The 20,566-nt window shown below is 38.5% G+C and overlaps 1 protein-coding gene across 3 annotated transcripts in view; it reads right to left on the bottom strand.

Moving 5' to 3' along the window:
• The window catches only part of F13A1 (coagulation factor XIII A chain), a 250,016-nt gene that overhangs the window by 166,630 nt on the left and 62,820 nt on the right, over positions 1–20,566 (bottom strand). For all 3 annotated transcript variants that reach the window (XM_058733106.1, XM_058733108.1, XM_058733107.1), the window contains exons 5-6: positions 14,518–14,636; positions 11,622–11,729 (exon numbers count right to left, since the gene is read on the bottom strand). In XM_058733106.1, coding sequence (XP_058589089.1) covers positions 11,622–11,729; positions 14,518–14,636 — 227 coding nt within the window. The remainder of the gene's footprint in view (positions 1–11,621; positions 11,730–14,517; positions 14,637–20,566) is intronic.

Raw genomic sequence — 20,566 nt, 5'->3', positions numbered from 1 at the left:
ATGGGTGATGGGTATTAAGGAAGGCATTTTCTGTACTTGGGTATATATATATAAATATATATGTGTGTGTGTGTGTGTGTGTGTGTGTGTGTGTGTGTGTGTATCTGAATCCCAGGCTTAGGCCCATGGGGTGTGGTTACACTGGGTTTGTTCATATATGGCAAAGGGCAAAGACAGTGCTCTTTGAGGCCAACATTTCAGGAGTTGAGCCATCGGGGACTGGAGACTGTGGGAAATCCAGTCAGGAAATAGTGCTTTTTGGGTGAGAGGCCCTTTGAATGGTGTGGCTGCAGCAGGACTGGCCTATGCTTTGTTCTGAAGTGCGATTGCCAGTAGATCAGCTACTGTGATGTTAGGGCCTGGTGTTGGCATTGCACAGTAGACCTCCACTCCAGAGTCAGAATAAGTCCTGGGTTCCTGTACAATTCAAAGGGCAGGGAGGGACTTAAAGCATAACCAATAATGGACTTCTCTGTAATTTTGGTCTTGGAGAATTGGACAGATTTTTAACTGATATTGAACAATAAAGAGAAGTGACATTTCTTGATTCTCCAATTTCCAAAAACTATACTTTTACATTTTGTATAATTACAGTTTTTTTCTGCTTCTTTTTAATTATATAAAGGTATTTTTCCTACCCTGTGTGCACACTGTATATGGCTATGATGAAATGACTTTTGTTTGTTATAAACCTATTGTATTTTGTTAAATTTCATTGTTAAAAGTTATGTTCTCATAAAGGCTAGGATTTCTGTAAATCTTGTAGAACACAGTTTTATACCTAATCCTGTCTATGACGGTTTCTGGAAGACCTCTGGATATAAAATCTGGGTTACATGAACTAGCTTCAAAGATAGAGGGTTAAATTTGGGCAGGAAAATAAATTATTCCTTGAGTAAAATTCTTTCCAGATTTTTGTGAACCACAGCCCCCAGCTACAATCTGGTGGTGATCAATCTTAGCTGTAGGTGGAAGTGGTATAGTGGATGTCAAATAGTACCCATGACATTCTAGGGATTTGCAAAAGTAGCTCAGCGGTCACTGTGTTGGGGGGAGTGGAGAAGGAGATGATTGAGTGGTAGTGGTGGTGGCTTCAGGCACCATCTCTCTGCAATGACAACAGCTCTGCCTTTCTCTCTTTCTCTCTCTATTTCTTTCTTTCTTTCTTTCTTTCTTTCTTTCTTTCTTTCTTTCTTTCTTTCTTTCTTTCTTTCCTTCCTTCCTTCCTTCCTTCCTGTACTTGGGTTCAAGTGATATTTGATTAAAAAATCATTCCAAAAAGTAAACTTTGAAAATTCATTCATCTTGTAATGTAGAGATCTGTTACTTGTATTTGTCCTGTTGTTTGTCAAGTCATGTGGTGAGTGTAAAAAGGGAGATGAGCAAATACATGAAAGAAACAGGGTAGTGAGAACTCTCTTTCTTCCCTTGCCTGGATTTTCATCTCTGATCCTTTTGGGGCTTTCATAACACCTCTAACAGCTGGGATTTTGAGTGAGGAAGCCATCAATTATCTCCTTGGCTTTTCATAGTGGTGGGCTTAATAAGCTTTTTTTCTGACTCAGTACTATTAGAAATGTCATACTCTTTTCTTGGAATGCCCTTCCATTCTCAAACCCTTTCTTTACATAGCGCATGTCTACTGATTCTTTGCAACTCAGTTGGTTTCATTCTGGAAATCTTTACCTATAACTTTAAATTTTTGTTTCTTAAAACATATTATTGAGAAAATTTAATGGAAAACCATATTCTGGGAAAAATATCTTCTACACACATCTGACAAGGACATGTATTCAGAATATATAGAGAACTACAGCTCAATAATAAAAAGACAACCAGTCCAATGAAGAAGTGGGCAAAGACTTGAAAAGATACTACACTGAAAAAGATATATGAATGGCTAATAAATGCATGGAAAATGCTCAATCATTAGTTATCAGAGAAATAAAAATTAAAATCCCAATGAAATACCACTATGCACCCACTAGAATGGTTAAAAATTAAGAAAGCTGAAACACCAAGAAAAGGTGGAGCTGTGGAAAAACTGGAACTCTCCTGTATTGCTGCCAGGCATGTAAATGGACCAATCACTTTGGAGAACTGGCAGATTATTATAAAGTTAAACTTATACAGACCCTATGACATAGGCATGCCACCTATAACTACTTGCCCCAGAGATATGAAAGATTAAGTACAAGACTTGTACAAGAATGTTCATAGCAGCTTTATTCATAATGGCCCCAAATTGGAAATATCTCAAATGGCCATCAACAGGTGAATGGACAGACAAATTATGACACAGAATACAATGAAATACCACTTAGCAATAAGAAAGGATATATTAAAGACACGTGCAAAAACCAATTGAATACAATAAGCCAGTCCCCAAAAGTATATACTGTATAAATCCATTTATGTGAAGTTTAAGAACAGGAAAATCTAACCTATTGCAAAAAAACAGAATGGCCATTGCCTATGAGGGTGTGGATTGACTAGAAGAAAGCACAAGGGAAATTTCTGGGATGAAGATAATGTCTATATTTTGGTGTTAGAGATTACCTCAATCCAAACTCACTGAAATTTGCATTTAGTATCAATGCATTTCACTGTACCTAAATTTTACTTCAAGAAAGAAAAAAAATAAATCAACCCTACCCTATATTGTGAAGCATATAATCACTCTTATGCAAATGGCCTTTGGTATATTTACTCAACACAAGCTCTGACAGGGGTGGGTAATTAGTTTCATTTTTCATGAAATCTTTTACAACTAGAGATTATTAACCTTGTCTCCCTTAGTAACTGAGGATTCTTCTTTGGCCAAAACATATTTTACTAATTGATAATCATGAGAGAAATAACCAAATGTGGGCAAAGAGAGAGATTGGGATTTTAAACTCTTCAAGTGTCTGCTTTTTACATTGTTATCCCACTGCTGTATGGTGTAGAGCTGGTATAGATAAGCCTCCAAAAACATCTGAATGAAAGGAATAGATGAACCAGAAAGGCAAAAAATCAGAGTGGAAACAGGAAAGGAGAAAGCTGTCATGGAGGAGAGAGGAGAAGGAAAGGGTTAGAAAAGAACGCAAAGTGCATAATAGTGTGTGGTGTATCCTAAAGGCTTTCCTGCATTTTATCTGTCCATCCTGGCGGTGGTTGTCCCAGGAGACCAGAGCAGCCCCGACTGCACAAGTTGGTGGGAGCTCTGAAAAGCATCCCTGTGTTTCAGAAATTGCCTATGTGATTACAAAATAGATGCAGCATTGAAACCTCATTCCAGGAAGCAATTCAGGGACAGCAGACATTTAGATGGACTATGATTATTACATTCGAGAGATGGTTTGTAATAAATGTCTGTTTTTCTCCAAAAATATGGGGAGAACGGGCATAAGAAATGTAACCTTAATAATTGAGAAATCAAGCTGCCCACAAATGGAAACTTCATTACATTGCTGACTTATAAGAGAAAAAAATGATGTCGGTTTACTGTCCTCTCCCCACCACCCCTTCACCTAAAAGGGAAGGATTGAATCAGACAGGGCTTGTAAAAGGTATTATATTTGTATCCAAGGAGCTCATGTGATATGGAAAGCAGACAGATGGAAAGGACAAACCTAGGGAAATAAAACATTGTGTATGGAAAGCTGGGGTCAGGCAACCTGAGATCCATTTGCAGTACTACCAGTCATCTTGGGCAAGTCATTTAACTTCCTGATACCTCATTTCTTCATCTGCATGTTGCTTGTTCATAGAATGAATACAATTTCTTAAAAGTGGCTATGAAAACAATTCTGTTGGGTAAATTCCACTTTCCTACTGGTTTCCAATGTATTTGTTAACTGTCAAAATTCTTCAAAAAGCGAAAATGAAAATCCCTAGTGAATAAGGTGACATTAAGGTAGCATGTTTGGCTTAAAATCATTGTTGGATTGCCTCCCTCATTCCTGAAGTATAGAAATGCCTCCTATGCTTAGGGAACCCTCAACTCCAAATTTAAGGGTTTAAAACAATCTTTTTAGAATTGGTATTTTAGTATTTTATGCTTTTGGACTACAATCACATTTTTCATTAATTCTAACCTATAGATTCTGGAAAGTTGCCATCACTGGGGGCCCTTACTGACTGAGGTGCATCACCATTAGAAAAGTTATAAAGAGGCACAGAAGGCTCTTAACTTTTCCTGCTATCCCAAAGTGAAGAATGTTATTTCTGACATTCCTGGGCCTGAATCATAGAGAAAGAATTAAAATACAAAATCCAAATCGATTTTCAACCTAAAAACTCTGGGTGGGGACTCAAATCCATCATGAAGCTTACCTCTGGCAATGGTCAACAGCCTGGAAATTTTAACTCCTAGGCATCTGTAGAGTTAGTAATGCAGGTGTGTGTGTGTGTGTCATTGCCACTCTTCCAAAACATCAAAAGGAAGTGATATCTTTACTTTTGCAAAGATGGCAGCAAATAACATTCAGTGTGCTCTCACTGATTACCTCTACTGCCATTAGAAGTTCTGATTTGCAATTATATAAATCTTTGACACAGGAATGGGGGAAACTAATTATTACTACATAATCATGCTTTTTTGATAGATGAATTTTTTTCAAGAATAAGATCCACCTAGGGAAATGTGAAAAAGCTCCACAGTGGTGGCAAGATGGGGACAATAGCCATTGAGTACATGGGTCCTCAGTTCACTCCAATAAAGAGGGTTTTAGTTGCTTATAAGCCAAAGACTCAGCTAGATGGTGTTTTTTAAATTTGTATTTTATTTATTTTTATTTGTTATTTATTAAAAAAATATTTAAGCTTATTTATTTATTTTGAAAGAGAGAGAGCAAGCACGAGTGGGGTAGGGGCAGACACAGAGGGAGAGAGAATTCCAAGCAGGTTCTGTGCTGACAGCACACAGGGCTTGAACTCATGAATCGTGAGATCATGACCTGAGCCAAGATTAAGAATCAGGCCCTTAACCAACAGAGCCACCCACGTGCCCCTATATCTTATTTAAAAAAAAATAAGTAAGTAAAACTGTTAGGGAACTGTGCTGTGGTTGGTCTGAATGATTAGGGGAATAGACCTCATGTTTTCATCTATGACTTTATAGTTTAGCTGGGATGACTGAGGGGTGGAATTTCTAACCTAAGTGAATTTTTTAAATGTACTGAGTAATCATGCTAGTTTGTTGCTTGAAGAGGTTTGCTCAACATGAAGTTTCCAGTAAGATGCCAAAGTCAACAACTAGAGAAAAATTAAAATGTGGTTTTGTAGTAAGCCTCCTGTGGAACTCCTTGGAAAAATATGAAAGGAGTAGTGATGTCACTACTGTTTTTTACATACATGGAAAGAAAAAAAAAACTTTCTAAATACCAGGACAAAGAGGAGTGGACGCAAAATGGGTAAGGTAAAAAATAACTCTATTTTCAGTTTATCCGTGAGATCATGTATACTGAGGTATCAGAAGCCCTGAAGTCCGTCTCGTCCACAAGGCCTGCAGTCATTAATCTTGTACTGGGCCCTATGAAACTCTAGGACCTCCCTCCAGTTGTGGTCAGTTTGATTTACTAACTGGAGTTCAAGGTATTTTTTTATAACACAAAGGAGTATACCAAACATCGATTGGTTAAAAAAAGTTCAGTGTTGAGTTAGTTCCCAAAAGGCACCGTCAGAACAGGGTATTAATGGGGATTAATGATGGCACTGTGGTTCGATATTAGCAAAAGACCAGGGCTAAAAATAAATGTGCATACCTCAAGGGAAGCAGGAAAGTCCAGGCTGGCATCATATAAAGACTGGAATTTTAAAATATATAACTATATTGAATTTTTTTCCTCTCCTTCCTTCTAAAATTTCCCAAAAATGTCACAATTTTATTATCATCATCATCATTATCATCATCATCATCATAATCATCATCATTGAATTAAGCCCCTAAAAGAGTAAATTAGCTCCAACTACATTTTCCTGCACTGCTTTTGGCAACTGGCTCTTTGACAATAATTTCCACCATGGAGAAGGGTTTCCATGAATAATAGCATGGTTTACTATTGCTATGGGCCCTTGTCAGCCATGCTTTTACTTCTTTATCCAATATCCCAACACTTGTCAGGCCAGTGGTTAGTCCTGGGAAAACTCCAAGCAAAGCTCAAGAGATTTGGTTTCCCATACAACCCCATGCTTATTTCATCAGAGAATATGCCATGCTGTGTTGAAATTTTCTATTCATCAGTCTGTCTTTTCTACTAAACCATAAGCTCTTGGAAGGCAGAAATTATGTTTTGCCTACAGATGTATCCCACTATCTTTTTTAAAAATTTTTTAAATGTTTATTTATTTTTGAGACAGAGAGAGACAGAGCATGGACAGGGGAGGGGCAGAGAGAGAGGGAGACACAGAATCTGAAACAGGCTCCAGGCTCTGAGCTGTCAGCACAGAGCCCGACGTGGGGCTTGAACTCACGGACTGTGAGATCATGACCTGAGCCGAAGTTGGACGCTTAACCGATCAAGCCACCCAGGCGCCCCTGTATCCCACTATCTAGACTGGTAGATTCTCAACAAATACTTGTTGAATGCATGAGTTAATATTGGGTGGTTTACCACCATCGGTGTCATTATAGCAGTCACTACCACCAATACCACCATCAAGCCATATTTAGTACCTCACCCTCTTTTGGAACTCTTTCCTCAGGGATCCAATGCCTCTAGCTAGTCAGAATTCTTTTATATCCATCTTCTTTCGCTTATCCCCTATTTCAAAGTACACTTATTCTGGATGCCATTCCTTTGTGTGTGTGTGTGTTTGTTTTCTTTAGGAGACAGCTATGTAATTTGATGTAGTAATTGTGTTATTCGTACTAATGTGTGGGTAGTGACCTTCCTAGGAAATATGATCTGACAGCAAAAATACTGTCTAGTTCCAACTCAGCCCCTCATTTGCTATGTGACATTGAGTGACATCATTTCCAAGGGCTTCTTCACCTAGAAGATCCCTGAGGGTCTTGCAGATTTCATGAATCGGTTTTGTGTGCATTTCAACATAGACTTTCTGTTGATAAAGTCTCAACCTAAAGGAGAAAACCTGCCATGGAGGTGAGATTTCAGGGGTTTCTCAGTGAATAAGCAAGTTGCATCCGCAACAGTGGCCACTGAAGCAGCAGTGTGTCTCCCTGGAGAACCTCTCTGCCCATAGTTGCTGCCAGATCCAATCAGTCAGAGGACAGGTAGCCACCCAGCAGTAATGCTAGGCTATATTGTCAGTGCCTTTCCTCTTTCCCAGAACCGTGTTGTTTTTGTCACAGATGGCATAGCACAACTGTTTTGATAGTCTGACAGCGGCTCAGAGTCCATGTCTGGTTTCTTCCCAGTAATTCAAGGCCAGTAATGGAATGCTTTATTAATGTCCTGTGAGCAAAATAAATTTTCAGGTGGTACAAAGCATCCTTCTACAATTTTCCCTGGCCCAGAACTTGGCAATTGTCCTGATGGGGACTGTCACATCAGATATAATGTAGAAAGAAAACAGCAATCAAACAATGTAATTTAAAGGAGAAAGTGTAACTTTGGGCAACATTCTTCTTTTTTTCTAATTTCCTCTATTTAAATTTTTTGTCTCTCAAATTGTTCTGCAGTGTCGCTTTGGTAAAATGTACCCCTCAGTGTTTAGAAGAGCCTGAATAAAAGTTATCTTATGTAAGGTTATAACATCTCAGACCCAATCCCCCAACAACGAGATTACAGGATTTTTAGACTTTCTTTCTCTAGGGAAAATCCAGTAGCTCAAGGCTGTCCAGATTGTCATAAACTTTTCTAGTTTTCACATCAAAGTGAAGTAACAGCAACTCCAAATAAGAAGAAAATAAGATACTGAATTTATAAGGAAAAAAAATAGAAGAAAGAAAAGCATTGGTTTGAAGAATAAAAGGATATCCATGTTACCACTGGGAATAACTAACGTGGTTTGAGCAGAGACACAAAATTTTATTTTAAGGATGAAGTGAGACCTGCAGAGGTTGAGTGATTTATTCTGGGTCACACAGTAAGTTAGTGGTAGAGTCAGAGCTGAGAGGTCTGATTTGACAAGGGCCAGGGCCCTTCCCACACAATGCTGCCTCCACTTTTGCTTCAGTAGAGGAATGAAAACCAGCAAGTTTTGAATGAGCTAAGAAGACAGATCGTCTATGCGGGTGAGAAGAGAGGGTTATGTGTCCATTGCATGGACTGGGAAACTGAACCACAAAGGAGGTTAGTGCTGTGGCCTCTTTGGGGGTGATTTTTGACCCCCAGGGGACATTTGGAAATATCTGAAGACAATCCTGGTTATCACAACTGGAGGGTAGAAGGTGCTACTGTCATCTCTAGGGTAGAAGTCAGCGATGCTGCTAGAATCCTCTTGTGCACAGACCAGCCCCCATGACAAAGAACATGCCAAGATCATTGGCACTGGACAATAAAGGATTTTTATCTGGGGACTGCGCACTTAACACCCAGATTTATATTATCATAGTTATCATTAGAAAGTTTGCACAACCTGAGTTATTGTCTGTACTCACTTAGCATGGTGCACTCACCAACTCCTTGCAAATTCCCTGCCAATCTTCAGTGCTAGACTTTGCCATGACAAAGTAGGCAAATTTGTCTTTGAGGCCCCAATCATCTTCTCTTGCCTCTTGTATCCTACCTGGCCCTCTCCAGGTGTCCAGCCAGGACCAGGCTGTTCATCTCCACTCCTTCCTGGTAGCAGTTGATCTCAGGAAATCATTGTTGTTGCCCCTCCCAGAGAATTTGCATGTCATGATGTATGCCTGTCTTAGTATTGTATCCACTGTAAGGGATTTCCAGCCTCAGTGACCAGGCTGGGGAGATGCTTAGGAAGAATTCCTAAAACAGCCCCCCAGCAGTTTCTGTTTTCCAACAGACTGGGCCAGCCCCTGAGAAAATGGGCACAGACTCCTTTGCCTGGGAATCAACATTCTGGCTGGACTCGTGCAACTGCAGAACATTTTCTTTTTGGGCTTTCTAAGTACACCTTGGAGCATGTGGCTGTCTCAGTTGGTTAAGTGGCTGACTCCTGATTTTGGCTCAGGTCATGATCTCACAGTCCTGAGATGGAGTCCTGTATGGGGCTCCATGCTGGGCATGAAGCCTGCTTATGCTTCTCTCTCTCCCTCTGCCCCTCCCCTACTCATGCGCATGTACATGTAGGGTCTCTCAAAAAATAAATAAATGCATCTTCTCCTATTTTAAGGCAAATTTTTGAGAAATTTGGGGGGGTCTTTGTTTTGCTTTTCTTTCAGTCTCTGTTTAACTTCACTCAGCAATTTCAGGATAGATATCCAGAATTTGTGAACAGGAGAGGAACTGTCTGAATGACCAGAGAACAGTTGACTTTTTTTTTTGAAGGATCATGTTTTTTATTGATTTTTCAGAGGCTCAATATTTCAGTTTCTAAAATCATTTTAACAGAATAGATTTTAGAAAGATTTGCAGAACTCTTCTAAGGATTAAAAGAGAAAACAGTTATGAAAGGGTTTTGAAAACTATCAAACATATATTCTGTATATGTAAACAATGGTGGGGGTGGAACAGAAATATGGTCCAAAATGGCCCACAGTGGGGCCTCTGCCCCCTAACATCCAAGAAAGACATCCCCCTCTACAAATAAAGGCAACCCAAACCAAACTATCCCTCCCTGCCCACCCATAGATTCTGTTTAGTTCTAAATCTTATCATTGGGTTATAGGCTTTCAAAATTAGAACTCCATAGGCTTTTTGTGATTAATAACATTCAGGGCAATTTGCGTTAGGATTGTGTGCTTAAAACAAGACTACACTGCTTCCATTGGCCAGGTGCGTCTACCTGCATGTTTGCTTCCCTCTCGCATTGCTTGTGTTAGACAGTGGTTTCTAGATTAGTAAAAATACACACAACCTAAGAGTAAGCTTAGGCTGGTGAACATGCCATTTCAGAATGCTTAAGAAGGCATTAGTTCATATTCAACCATGAGAGCTGTTGCCTTCTTCTCCCTGCAAACCTGCCATGGTAACTTCAAAGGAAAAGAAAAATGGGAATCTTGTCTAGGAAGCAGGAAAAACAGTGATCAACTACAGGTCTTATGTATGTTGTTATAAATAGTTATAAAGAAATTCCTAAATTCTTTAGAATTCATCATCTTTTCATTGTGTCGTACGTAAACTAACAACAGAAAACAAAACTGCCTTTAGATACTGGCTTTTACCTTCTTTTTATGTCCATGATCTTCTAAATTTACACGTAGCTTAAGTACTAATAAAAAAGACAACCTTTGGGGGTTACTAGGTGGCTCAGTTACTTGGGCATTTGACTCTTGATTTTGGCTCAGCTCATGTTCACAGGGTTGTGGGATTGAGCCCCAAGTTGGGCTTAGCACTGAGTGTGTGGAGTCTGCTTGAGATTCTTTCTCTCGCTCCCTCTCTCTGCCCCTCCCCCTCACTCTCTCTGTTTCTCTCTCTAGAAAAAAAAAAGCAGCTTCTTAAAAGCTAACCAGAAATTAAATTTCATATCACTCTCATTCTAATATGTTTACATGAACAATATTGATTTTATTTAACGCAAACCAAACTCAAAGACAAAATTTTTCCAAAGAGAGAATTTTGGTTTTTTTAGAAAACTTAAGGAAATTGATAATAAAGGATTTTGAGGGGGAAGGGCTCAGTCTTTGAGTAAAGGAAATAGCACCTAGCTGAATGTTTCTCAGGAATATTCCGCGCATGAACCAGATTTGGTATGCTTTAATGCATCAAGGGCAGGATGTATGTACTGTCTTTATCAGGACAGTCTAGGACTGCACAGAACCTGAGCAACACATTTAATCTGCCTTCCACGCCTGACCCCCAACCTTCCCATTCATGGTGATTCTATCTCTTCTCCAGGAAGCTGTTCCATTGCAGGATCTCTATATTCTTGAAGATGCTTCAGGATCTCCTACAGAGAGCAGCATGGGAGGTAGAAAGTGTCTAGATTTGGAGTTAGCAGACCTGGGTTCCAGCTGAGGCTTTAATCGCTGACAAACTGTTATCATCCTGTTTTCTAACTTGTAAAATGGTATGCGTAATGCCCACCCTACTTATCTCATGCAGTTAATGTGAAGAATTAACTATAAACCGTAAGCTAAACTACCTTTTATAAACTATAAAGCCCTATGGTGAGGTATCATTATAACAGAAGCTAGGATTTAGAGTCATTTATTTCTTTACTCTCACTATGGGTGTGAAAATGGAGAAAAGCAGTGTCTTGCACATTTTTTTTTTTTACTTTTTGGTGCTTCTTGATGTTTGTTTGTTTGATTAATAGATAATAGTCACTGACATTTTGTCACAGTCACTCCTCAGTCCCTAAGCAAGAGATTCTTAAGAATAAGTGGTCTATAGTATCATTTCATCTATCAGCATTCATCTGAAGCCAAAGAAACATACAGTACTGAGATAAGATTTTGTTCTATAGCACTGAACAAATTCAGGGAATTTAAGACTCTAAGAAATAAAAGTTAAAGTGTCAGTCATCATTTCAATAGCTCTTAATGAACCGACATCTATGCTGAGGCTAATGACATGTGTAGTCAATATTAGTAATCAGTACTCGCTTACCATTGCAGATCCAACACGGCTGACCTTGATGGGGTTCCCTCTACCAGAAAGGTCCATTTCTGCTCTATCCATCACATACAGGCAAGCATCAAGGATGCCATCCTCAAACTATTTGGGAAAAATTAAAAAATAAAATGAAAAAAAAAGAAAAAGAGAAACTTCTTAATATCCACTTTGCAAAGCTGATATTTTATGCCAAAAAAAAATTAAAAGAAAGCACAACAAAATGTTCAGGAATGTGTATTTCCTATATAGCCATTATCCATAATCCTTAGTATGAAATACTAAAGTAGAAGGAAGAAGACATCCTCTTTTGTTTTTCAGCAAAATGGATAAAAACATACAAGCAAGCTAGGAACATAAAACAGGACTACTAAAGAGCTGGTATACTCAAGGACCATGAACCAACTTGAAGCTCTTCAGAAAACTGTACAAGTTAATTTAATTTTTTTTCAACGTTTTTTTAATTTATTTTTGGGACAGAGAGAGACAGAGCATGAACGGGGGAGGTGCAGAGAGAGGGAGACACAGAATCGGAAACAGGCTCCAGGCTCCGAGCCATCAGCCCAGAGCCTGACGAGGGGCTCCAACTCACGGACCGCGAGATTGTGACCTGGCTGAAGTAGGACGCTTAACCGACTGCGCCACCCAGGCGCCCCTGTACAAGTTAATTTAGAAGATTTCTCCAGCATGTGGGCTCCAGCTCCCAAGGCAAAGGAATGAATGATTTACCAAAGTAAGGCCAAAGCCTCGAGACCTCAAAAGTAACATGAATCCTTGTGCTTTTTGAAAACAAATGGCTCTCAGGTACATCACAGGGAGGTACTTTGGGCCTGTATACCTTGCACTGGAAGTAGTAGGAGACCTCGTGTCACAAATGTCTGCCCAAGGTCTCCCTTCTTTTAAAACAAAGTGGACTCTAGGGTCAAAGGGCAGGCAAGAAGGCCTGGAGAAAGTTTATATTATCAAGGGAACAGCCTGGTAGTCTGCTCCATTGCAGAATCTCTGTGTTCTTCAAGATGTTTCAGGATCCCCTACAGACAGCAGCACGGGAGGCTGTTCATAGTTGATTTCCTTAGAAAGAACTACTGACCCCATGAAACACCACGATTTTCTTTTAAAAGAAAAGGAGGGGGACAAGGACAAAATAGTAATAAAATGGCAAAATGGGGATATTTCACCTATACTGCACCTCACTGTACAAGAGACTTCCCTGAATATGAACACCTTGCATATTATCCACCCACGTACCTGTGACAGAAACCATAGTCTTAATGGCTAATAACCATGTAGTTCTTTATTAAATCCAGTTAGCATACCAACTTTGTGTGCACCCTGAACTGATGGGATGGATGCAGTAAAGTAAGGGCACTAGTTCTTCAGGTATATAATAAAGAACTCATTATTCTGGTTCTTATTAAGCACCATTTCTCTGTCTGTGGGACATGAAGCAGTGAATTGAAGAGGTAAAGAAATAGTTATAGGACTAGTTGTTTCTCTGCATCACAGCAAACTACTGGCTTGGCTGGTTACTTGGACTGAAAGACCCATATTCATGGGACTCTGGTGACAACAGACAGATGGTGGCTGTGCTCAAGGGGGTATACCCAAAAACTACTCGGCATGCTGGCTGAGGAGTGTCCTGATCATGCTTGGGACTCTTTCCCAGTCCTACTTGTTACCCACCTTGGTGAATTTTTTCTTATTAGTTCTCTACATAATGTCACTTTGGGGACATAAATAGAATCACACCTACACATTAGGATTTAGAACACTAGACAATAGGCAATATCATGGATTGTATGTCACTCAGGAAGGGAGGGCTTGTAACCAGGGAGCAAGGTGGGGCTGCAAAAGCAGAAGAACACACAGATGATCCTCTTGGCAGGACATCAGAAATGCAGGTGGGCACGTGATTTCTCAGGAGTCCGGGTGAATGAGCAGGACATAAAGTTAGGCAGACAAGGCAAGAACTAGTGATGACACAGGTCCCAGTGGCCAAGCTGGAGCAGGGGTAGGGGATGCAAGGGGAGCCCACATGGAAGTCAAAAGAAGACATGAGAAGCCAAGAAAGTATCATGGGACCTGGTGAGGCCGGGTTCCATGAAATGTGCCCCCTAGATACCCAGAACAATGGTGCACAATTCCCATCAGCTCAGCCAAAACTCTCTACGAAATAACACATTCACCTTTTCTCATGTTGCTAAGAAGGAACCTTTGCTGAACCACAGGACAATGCATTCATTTATGGTAATATGGTAGAAATATCAGTCACTTGTTCCACTGTTAAAGATACCAAGCTGAAATAGTTTGAATTATTGAATATCTAAAATGGAATATCATTTGCTATTTTATATCCAGGCAGTCATGTGAGATAGCAGTTGATAAAATGTCTCAAGGCAAAAGTCCAGTGGGCCCTCCTTTGATGAAATGGTGACCGTCTTTTCTAATTCTAATTTCCAATTTTCTAGTATCTTATACTAACATTTAAAAAAGGTGATTTCTTTGAGTTGAGCACACACCTTGCAGTTATCATTATCAAAACACTTTTCCTTATAAGAAAAAGAGAAATTTAGTCTATTCGATGTTGAAGAATGATGTCTGAGCTAATGAGACTTCTCTGTACTGGATGACAAGCATTTCTCACTAGAATGCCATGTTATCCATAGAATCTCTGATCTCTGGAATGTTGTAATACCTGAAGAGATGTGATTGCAGTGGCTAAATTATGCAGTTGCCTTTGTAAGTCTCTGCTCCTAGGCTGCTTGGAGCCTCAGATCCTGAAAAGCAGGAAATTCATGTCTAATATCCGCATATGGTGCCTTGCAGTGAAACATGTGACAAAAAAATATCGAGGAAAAATGTCCTTGACAGTGACAAATTGTAAATGCCTCACCTGACCATAGCTCCAGCTTCTAGTCTTGATGTCATTGAAGTCTCCATAAAATATAACCCCGATGTCATTCAGGACATACTCTTCTCTTTCTTTATCATCATCCAGATACACAGCATCCTCTGTGTCAGAATTTAAACATAATGACAATTACCAAACCAGACTGTTTTTATAGACTTGTAAGTGTGTTCTGGTCCTAAACGCAATTTAATCAACTAAATGAAAAAAAAAAATGTCTTTTGTTTCCACTAAAGAGAGCTCATTTCCCAATATGTAATTTCAGCAATGGTGAACCTAATCAGTGGCCGAGATCAGCATGTAAAGGATGGCATTTGTCAGCAAAATGCTGACAAACTCTGGCTTTAAGTTCCAAGCAGCACAATTAAATTGACATGTCTCATTAAACATTTTTAGGATTCTGGGACATCAGTAGTTTCAGAATCAAAATTCCATGATGCAGATATGAATCTATAACACAGAGCAAAGAATAATTTCCAAGCTATTAACGTTAATAGAAAACTAGCCAAACTGAAATGATTTTTAAAACAAGTGTGGGGCATATTAGAATACAGCATGGTCTGTCATGCCTGGTGTGTGTGGCCCATCACTGACAGGAGGAGGCAGGCTGGGGGTCATCTCCTATCAATGAACAATCCTTTGTGAATGTGTTGGTAAGTGTGTATGCCTGATTGGCCTGCTGAGTCAGCTTCTTCCATCGCAAGGACTTTTCTTCCCTGTGGCTATAATCTCAGAAAGGCCATGCTCCCCATCTGCATACTTAGTAATCAGCCTGGTACTTATTCCCAGGCCAGGTATGAAAGCGGCAAAAGCATCATTAATAAAGGCAGGGCAATACAGATATAAGTTACACTCAAGTCAATTTGCATGTCTGGAACAGGGGCATGTTTGATTCTGATTGGGGACATGACTTATTATGTTTCTCTAGCCCAGGTCATACCTGCCACCCCTATTACCTTTTGGGGACTCTTTCCTCCTCATTACATGATAAGACTTTTACCACTCTCTTTGGAGTGGCTGTCAACTTGGCTGCACATTAGAATCATCTGGGTAGATTCAAAAACTTCTGGTTCCTCTTAGAACTCTAAATTAATTAAATCAGAATCTCTGGGGGTAGGGGAGATCCAGGCATCAGGTGTTTTTTTTTTTATTTAATTAATTAATTAATTTCATGCATCAGTGATTCTGATATGCAACCCAAACTGAAAACAAATGTTCTAGCCCTTTGTTATCAAAAAAATTGTTGAAAGACCAGTGGAATCAGTGGCACCTGGAAGTTCATGAGAAATCCAGTCTCAGGCCCCAGCTCAAGACCTAATGAATCAGAATCTGCATAGTAACAACACCTGTAGGGGATTTACCTATGCATTAAGGTTTGCAAAGCACTGTTCAGTCCAACCAGCTTAGATCCCCATTCTGGGCTACATTATAACTTTGCTTGATTCTTTGGAGAATCCTTGTTCTTGTCTTATCTCCAGTACTTTGTTCTATCTTCCTCTTTCTTTCTTCTCCCTTTTGCCTACTATTTGCCTGGTTTCATGCAACTGTAAACAAATATGCACACACACGCACACACACACAAATATTTATGTGGATACTAATATCCCATAAACTGCACACATTTAAAGTGTACAATTTCACAATCGAAATAGTAAACACACCCATCACCACAAAAATGTCCTTATGTCCCTTTGTAATCCTGCCCTCTGGATTCTCTCTCTGACCTACCACTCCTGCCAGAGAACCCCGAATATGCTTTTGGTCATTGTAAATTCATTTGCATTTCCTAAGATTTTATACAAAAAGAATCCAGTGTCTACTTTTTGGGGGTTCTGGCTTCTTTCACTCAGTCTAGTTATATGAAATTCATCCATGTCGTATGTATCAATGGCTCATTCATCCCAAAGCCATTTCATGTTTCCAGAATAATCAGAGTCACATGACAAATGTGCTATGGGCTTCCCTCCACCCTGGCAGATGTGAGCTCTGATGCTTCACACAGGCCTTCCCAGGTCTGGAGGCAGAATGCCATGGTTTTACAGCAATCTCCAATTAGGCAAAGGCCCCTAAACTGAAATGAGAGCTTCATTTCCAAGTGGAACAAACCAGGGACAGTACATAAAGGAGTGCCAACGGAGTCTGAGGTCAATGTTTCTGAGTAGAGAAGCACAAAAGAACATTTTTAAAGGAAAATAATGTGAGGGTGTGCTTGAAGGGGCAATGATCATTTACATGCGAAGTCCTCCACCAGATGCAATCAAAATATCCTGAAAAGTAAAGGCCACGTTTGTTTTCATTCTTTTATGATAGTGGTTTAACTGTTGTGACCATTGTAATGATAACATTGTAGTCAGACGGGTTTCAAATGCCTATTATTGAGATAGAAATCTCTTAAGATCACTGAGGTCTAGAAGTGCCATTTGGGAATGCTTTTTTAACATGTCATTACAATATGAGATGTTTATGGCCTTGTCCTATAAGCTATTAGAAACTGGATTGTATTATAGAGCCACTGTAATTTAAACGATTGATATAAAAATAGATTAATGGGTCAAAATAGAGAGCTTAGAAATAGATGTTACTATATGCATGTTTCTATGAAATTAATATGTGGTAAAGAAAATATTATAAATCAAAGAAGATGACTGGAGTGTTTATTAAATTCAGCTGAGAAAATTGGCTGTGTGGGAAAGGTAAATTTTCTGTACATCAGAATAAATTGAAAATTAATTTAAAATCTGAATTAAAAAATAGAATGCATAGGAAATTTAAAATAAAAATTTAAATTATTAAACAATAAGTAAATAAAAACTGAAAAAAAGAAAAAAATAAATTGAATATTTGGTCTCTAGATGAAAAAGTTTTATACAAGCAAAAATAATAGAAAAGGTAAAAAAGGAAATGACTAATGTGGTTTTTTAATATAAATATAAAACTTGAATTTCAGATACAATAAAATTTAAAGTACATAAAAAACTAGAGAAATATGTCCAACAACAGAAATTGTTAGCATATTTTCCTTATATGTAAAGAATTTCAATAAATTGTTGAGAAAGTCATAAAGTGCATTTAAAGTCATCAAAAGGAAAACCAGTTCACAGAAGAGAAAATGTACATAGAAAACAAATGTATAAAAGCAATTTTAACTGAGTAGTAACCCAAGGACTGCAAAGGTTTACAAATAAATTTTTATCCAGAAAAAATATAATTTCAATCTATTTTCATTCTTCTACAGATAATATTTTTTAACTTGACTTTAAAGTTTGGATTTTTCTTTGAAGTTTTGACATTTAAACAGTTTGCATCTAGGTGTGGGTCTTTTTTTTTTCATTTACCAGGTTTGATGCACTACGATCCTTTATAGTTTGACAATGTAAGTCTTTCTTCAGCTTTGGGAATTTCTTTCCCTTTTATCTTTGACTATTTTATTCTTTTTATTTTTCTGCATTTTCTTATAATAAAGTGACCTTTAGGCAGATATTAAATTTTCCCGATGTCTTCCATGCCTCTTATCATACTTTCCTCTCTCTCTCTCTCTCTCTCTCTCTCTCTATATATATATATATATATATATCTGTATATCTATATATCTATATCTATATCTATCTATATCTATGTGTGTGTGTGTGTGTACACAAAAATATGTATGCAGTATATAAGAAAGTATGATAAGGTGCATAGAATATGTATATATTTTATTCCATATATTTTACAGTATTAGGGGTAGGAGCAAGAAAGAATACCATCTCCAGAAGAATTGGGGAATTCCTGGAATAAAAAATGGTTGGATGAAGTTTGATTATCCATGTAATGGGCAACTACAGTAAGGCATTGGGAAGATCTCTATATACTACTACAGAAGGATATCTAGGATCTCTTGTTAGATAAAAAAAGTGGAAAAATATGTATATAGTTTACTACTTTTTATCTAAGAAAGAAGGGAGATAAATAGGTAAGTAGGTAGATACATATTTATATAAATACACATATGTACTTACATTTTTAAATGTAGAGATAAGCCAAAAATTAACAAAGTTATTATCTAAAGTGTAGGAGGGAGGGTTGGGAGTTAGACTTTCTTTCTGAAGTATCTTTTGTTTTGTAATTTGACTTTGAGGTTATGTAAATGTTTTGTAAAGTTATAAAACAAAACTAAATAGAAATAAAAGACAAAGCAGTTTCTAAATAAATGAAGCCAAAATGAAACAAATGAATATGACTCTAATAGATTAGTGGTTTTAACAAAGAGAACTATTTCAAGTTACTTTGGTTTTATTTATTTATTTATTTATTTATTTATTTATTTATTTATTTTTGAGAGAGAAAAAGAGAGGCAGAGTGTGAGTGGGGGAAGGGCAGAAAGAGGAGACACAGAATCCAAAGCAGGCTCCAGGCTCTGAGCTGTCAGCACAGAGCCTGCTGCAAGCCTCGAACTCATGGTCTGCAAGACCATGACCTGAGCTGAAGTAGGATGCTTAACCAACTGAGCCACCCAGGTGCCCCTATTTATGTATTTTTTTGAGAGAGAGAGTGAGCAAGATAACACAAAAGAGAGTGGGCATTTGTGAATGAGTTGGGAAGGGGCAGAGGGAGAATCTTAATAAGGCTTCATGCCCAGTGCAGAGCCCCATAACTTGGGGCTCAATCTCCCCAGGGTGAGATCATGACCTGAGCTGAAATCAAGAATTGGACACTAAACCCAGTGAAGCCACCCAGGTGCCCCATGCTTCAAGTTACTTTATTTAAAAAAAAAAAATTATTTTGAGAGAGAAAGTGCACACAAGTGAGCAGAGAAAGGGCAGAGATGGGGGGGGGGGGGCGGGTGGCGAGAGAGTCCCAAGTAGGCTCTGCACTGTCAACACAGAGCCCTAGGCATGGCTCGAATTCATGAACCTTGAGATCATGACCTGAGCTGAAATCAAGAGTCAGATGCTTAACTGACTGAGCCATCCAGGCACCCCTCAAGTTACTTTAAAACAGAGTAATTTTACTATATATCTGCAGTAGAATATAACATAAAGACAAGAAAAACTGTAAAATAAACAAAAAAAAAGAGAAAGTAAACTGTTTTAGTAACCATGTTGTTACTGATAATATTGATATTGTTATTTTGAAATGAATATGATATAAGCAATCATGTTAATGGCATTAGAAGCCAAGATTTGCAGGATAAGAGAAAAAATACATAAGTAAAATCAAAGAAATGGAATTTGAAACCTCATATTTTAATTTCTTTCTTTTTTAAATTTTTTTAACGTTTATTTATTTTTGAGACAGAGAGAGACAGAGCATGAACAGGGGAGGGTCTGAGAGAGGGAGACACAGAATCTGAAACAGGCTCCAGGCTCTGAGCTGTCAGCACAGAGCCCGACGCGGGGCTCGAACTCACGGACCGCGAGATCATGACCTGAGCCGAAGTTGGCCGCTCAACCGACTGAGCCACCCAGGCGCCCCAAAACCTCATATTTTAATTTCAAGCCACTTTTTACCTAGTATTCTTTTGCAAATCATTTTATATTTAATGCTATCTTTCCTCAATTGTTTTATTAATTTTTTTTAATCTGGAGGGAAGGGCATTCTTTTCTTTTTCTCTCTCTCTCTCTCTCTTTTTTTTTTTTTTTTAGTGACTTACAGGCATGCTCTGACGGTACTGCAGCCTCCAGAAATGGGTATCATAACTCCTGCTGTTGCAGACTAAGAGCTGGACCGATTTTGAATAAGAATGAAAGCATTAAAAAAAATCTGACTTCAAAAAGAAATTTTTCTTTAAAATCTTTGTAAAATGGCTACAAGACTGACTCATCCTTGGAAAGCATCATAACTGAGTGAGGTTCACATGCTTGCTGACCCTCCCAGTGCCATCCATTTCTAGAAGTTCCCTATCTGCTTGTGCATCCTCTCTCAATCTTATATGCACAGTCTTTTTTTTTTTTGACTCCAGAGAAAGAAAAATGTATTGAATAAAGAAATTTAATACATAAAATTATTAAATAATTCTTTTAAAAGTGTGACTTAATCATGTCAAGGATAAAGC

Source organism: Neofelis nebulosa, chromosome 6 (assembly GCF_028018385.1).
Source record: "Neofelis nebulosa isolate mNeoNeb1 chromosome 6, mNeoNeb1.pri, whole genome shotgun sequence".
NCBI lineage: Eukaryota > Metazoa > Chordata > Mammalia > Carnivora > Felidae > Neofelis > Neofelis nebulosa.
This window is presented reverse-complemented; position numbering and strand designations above follow the sequence as displayed.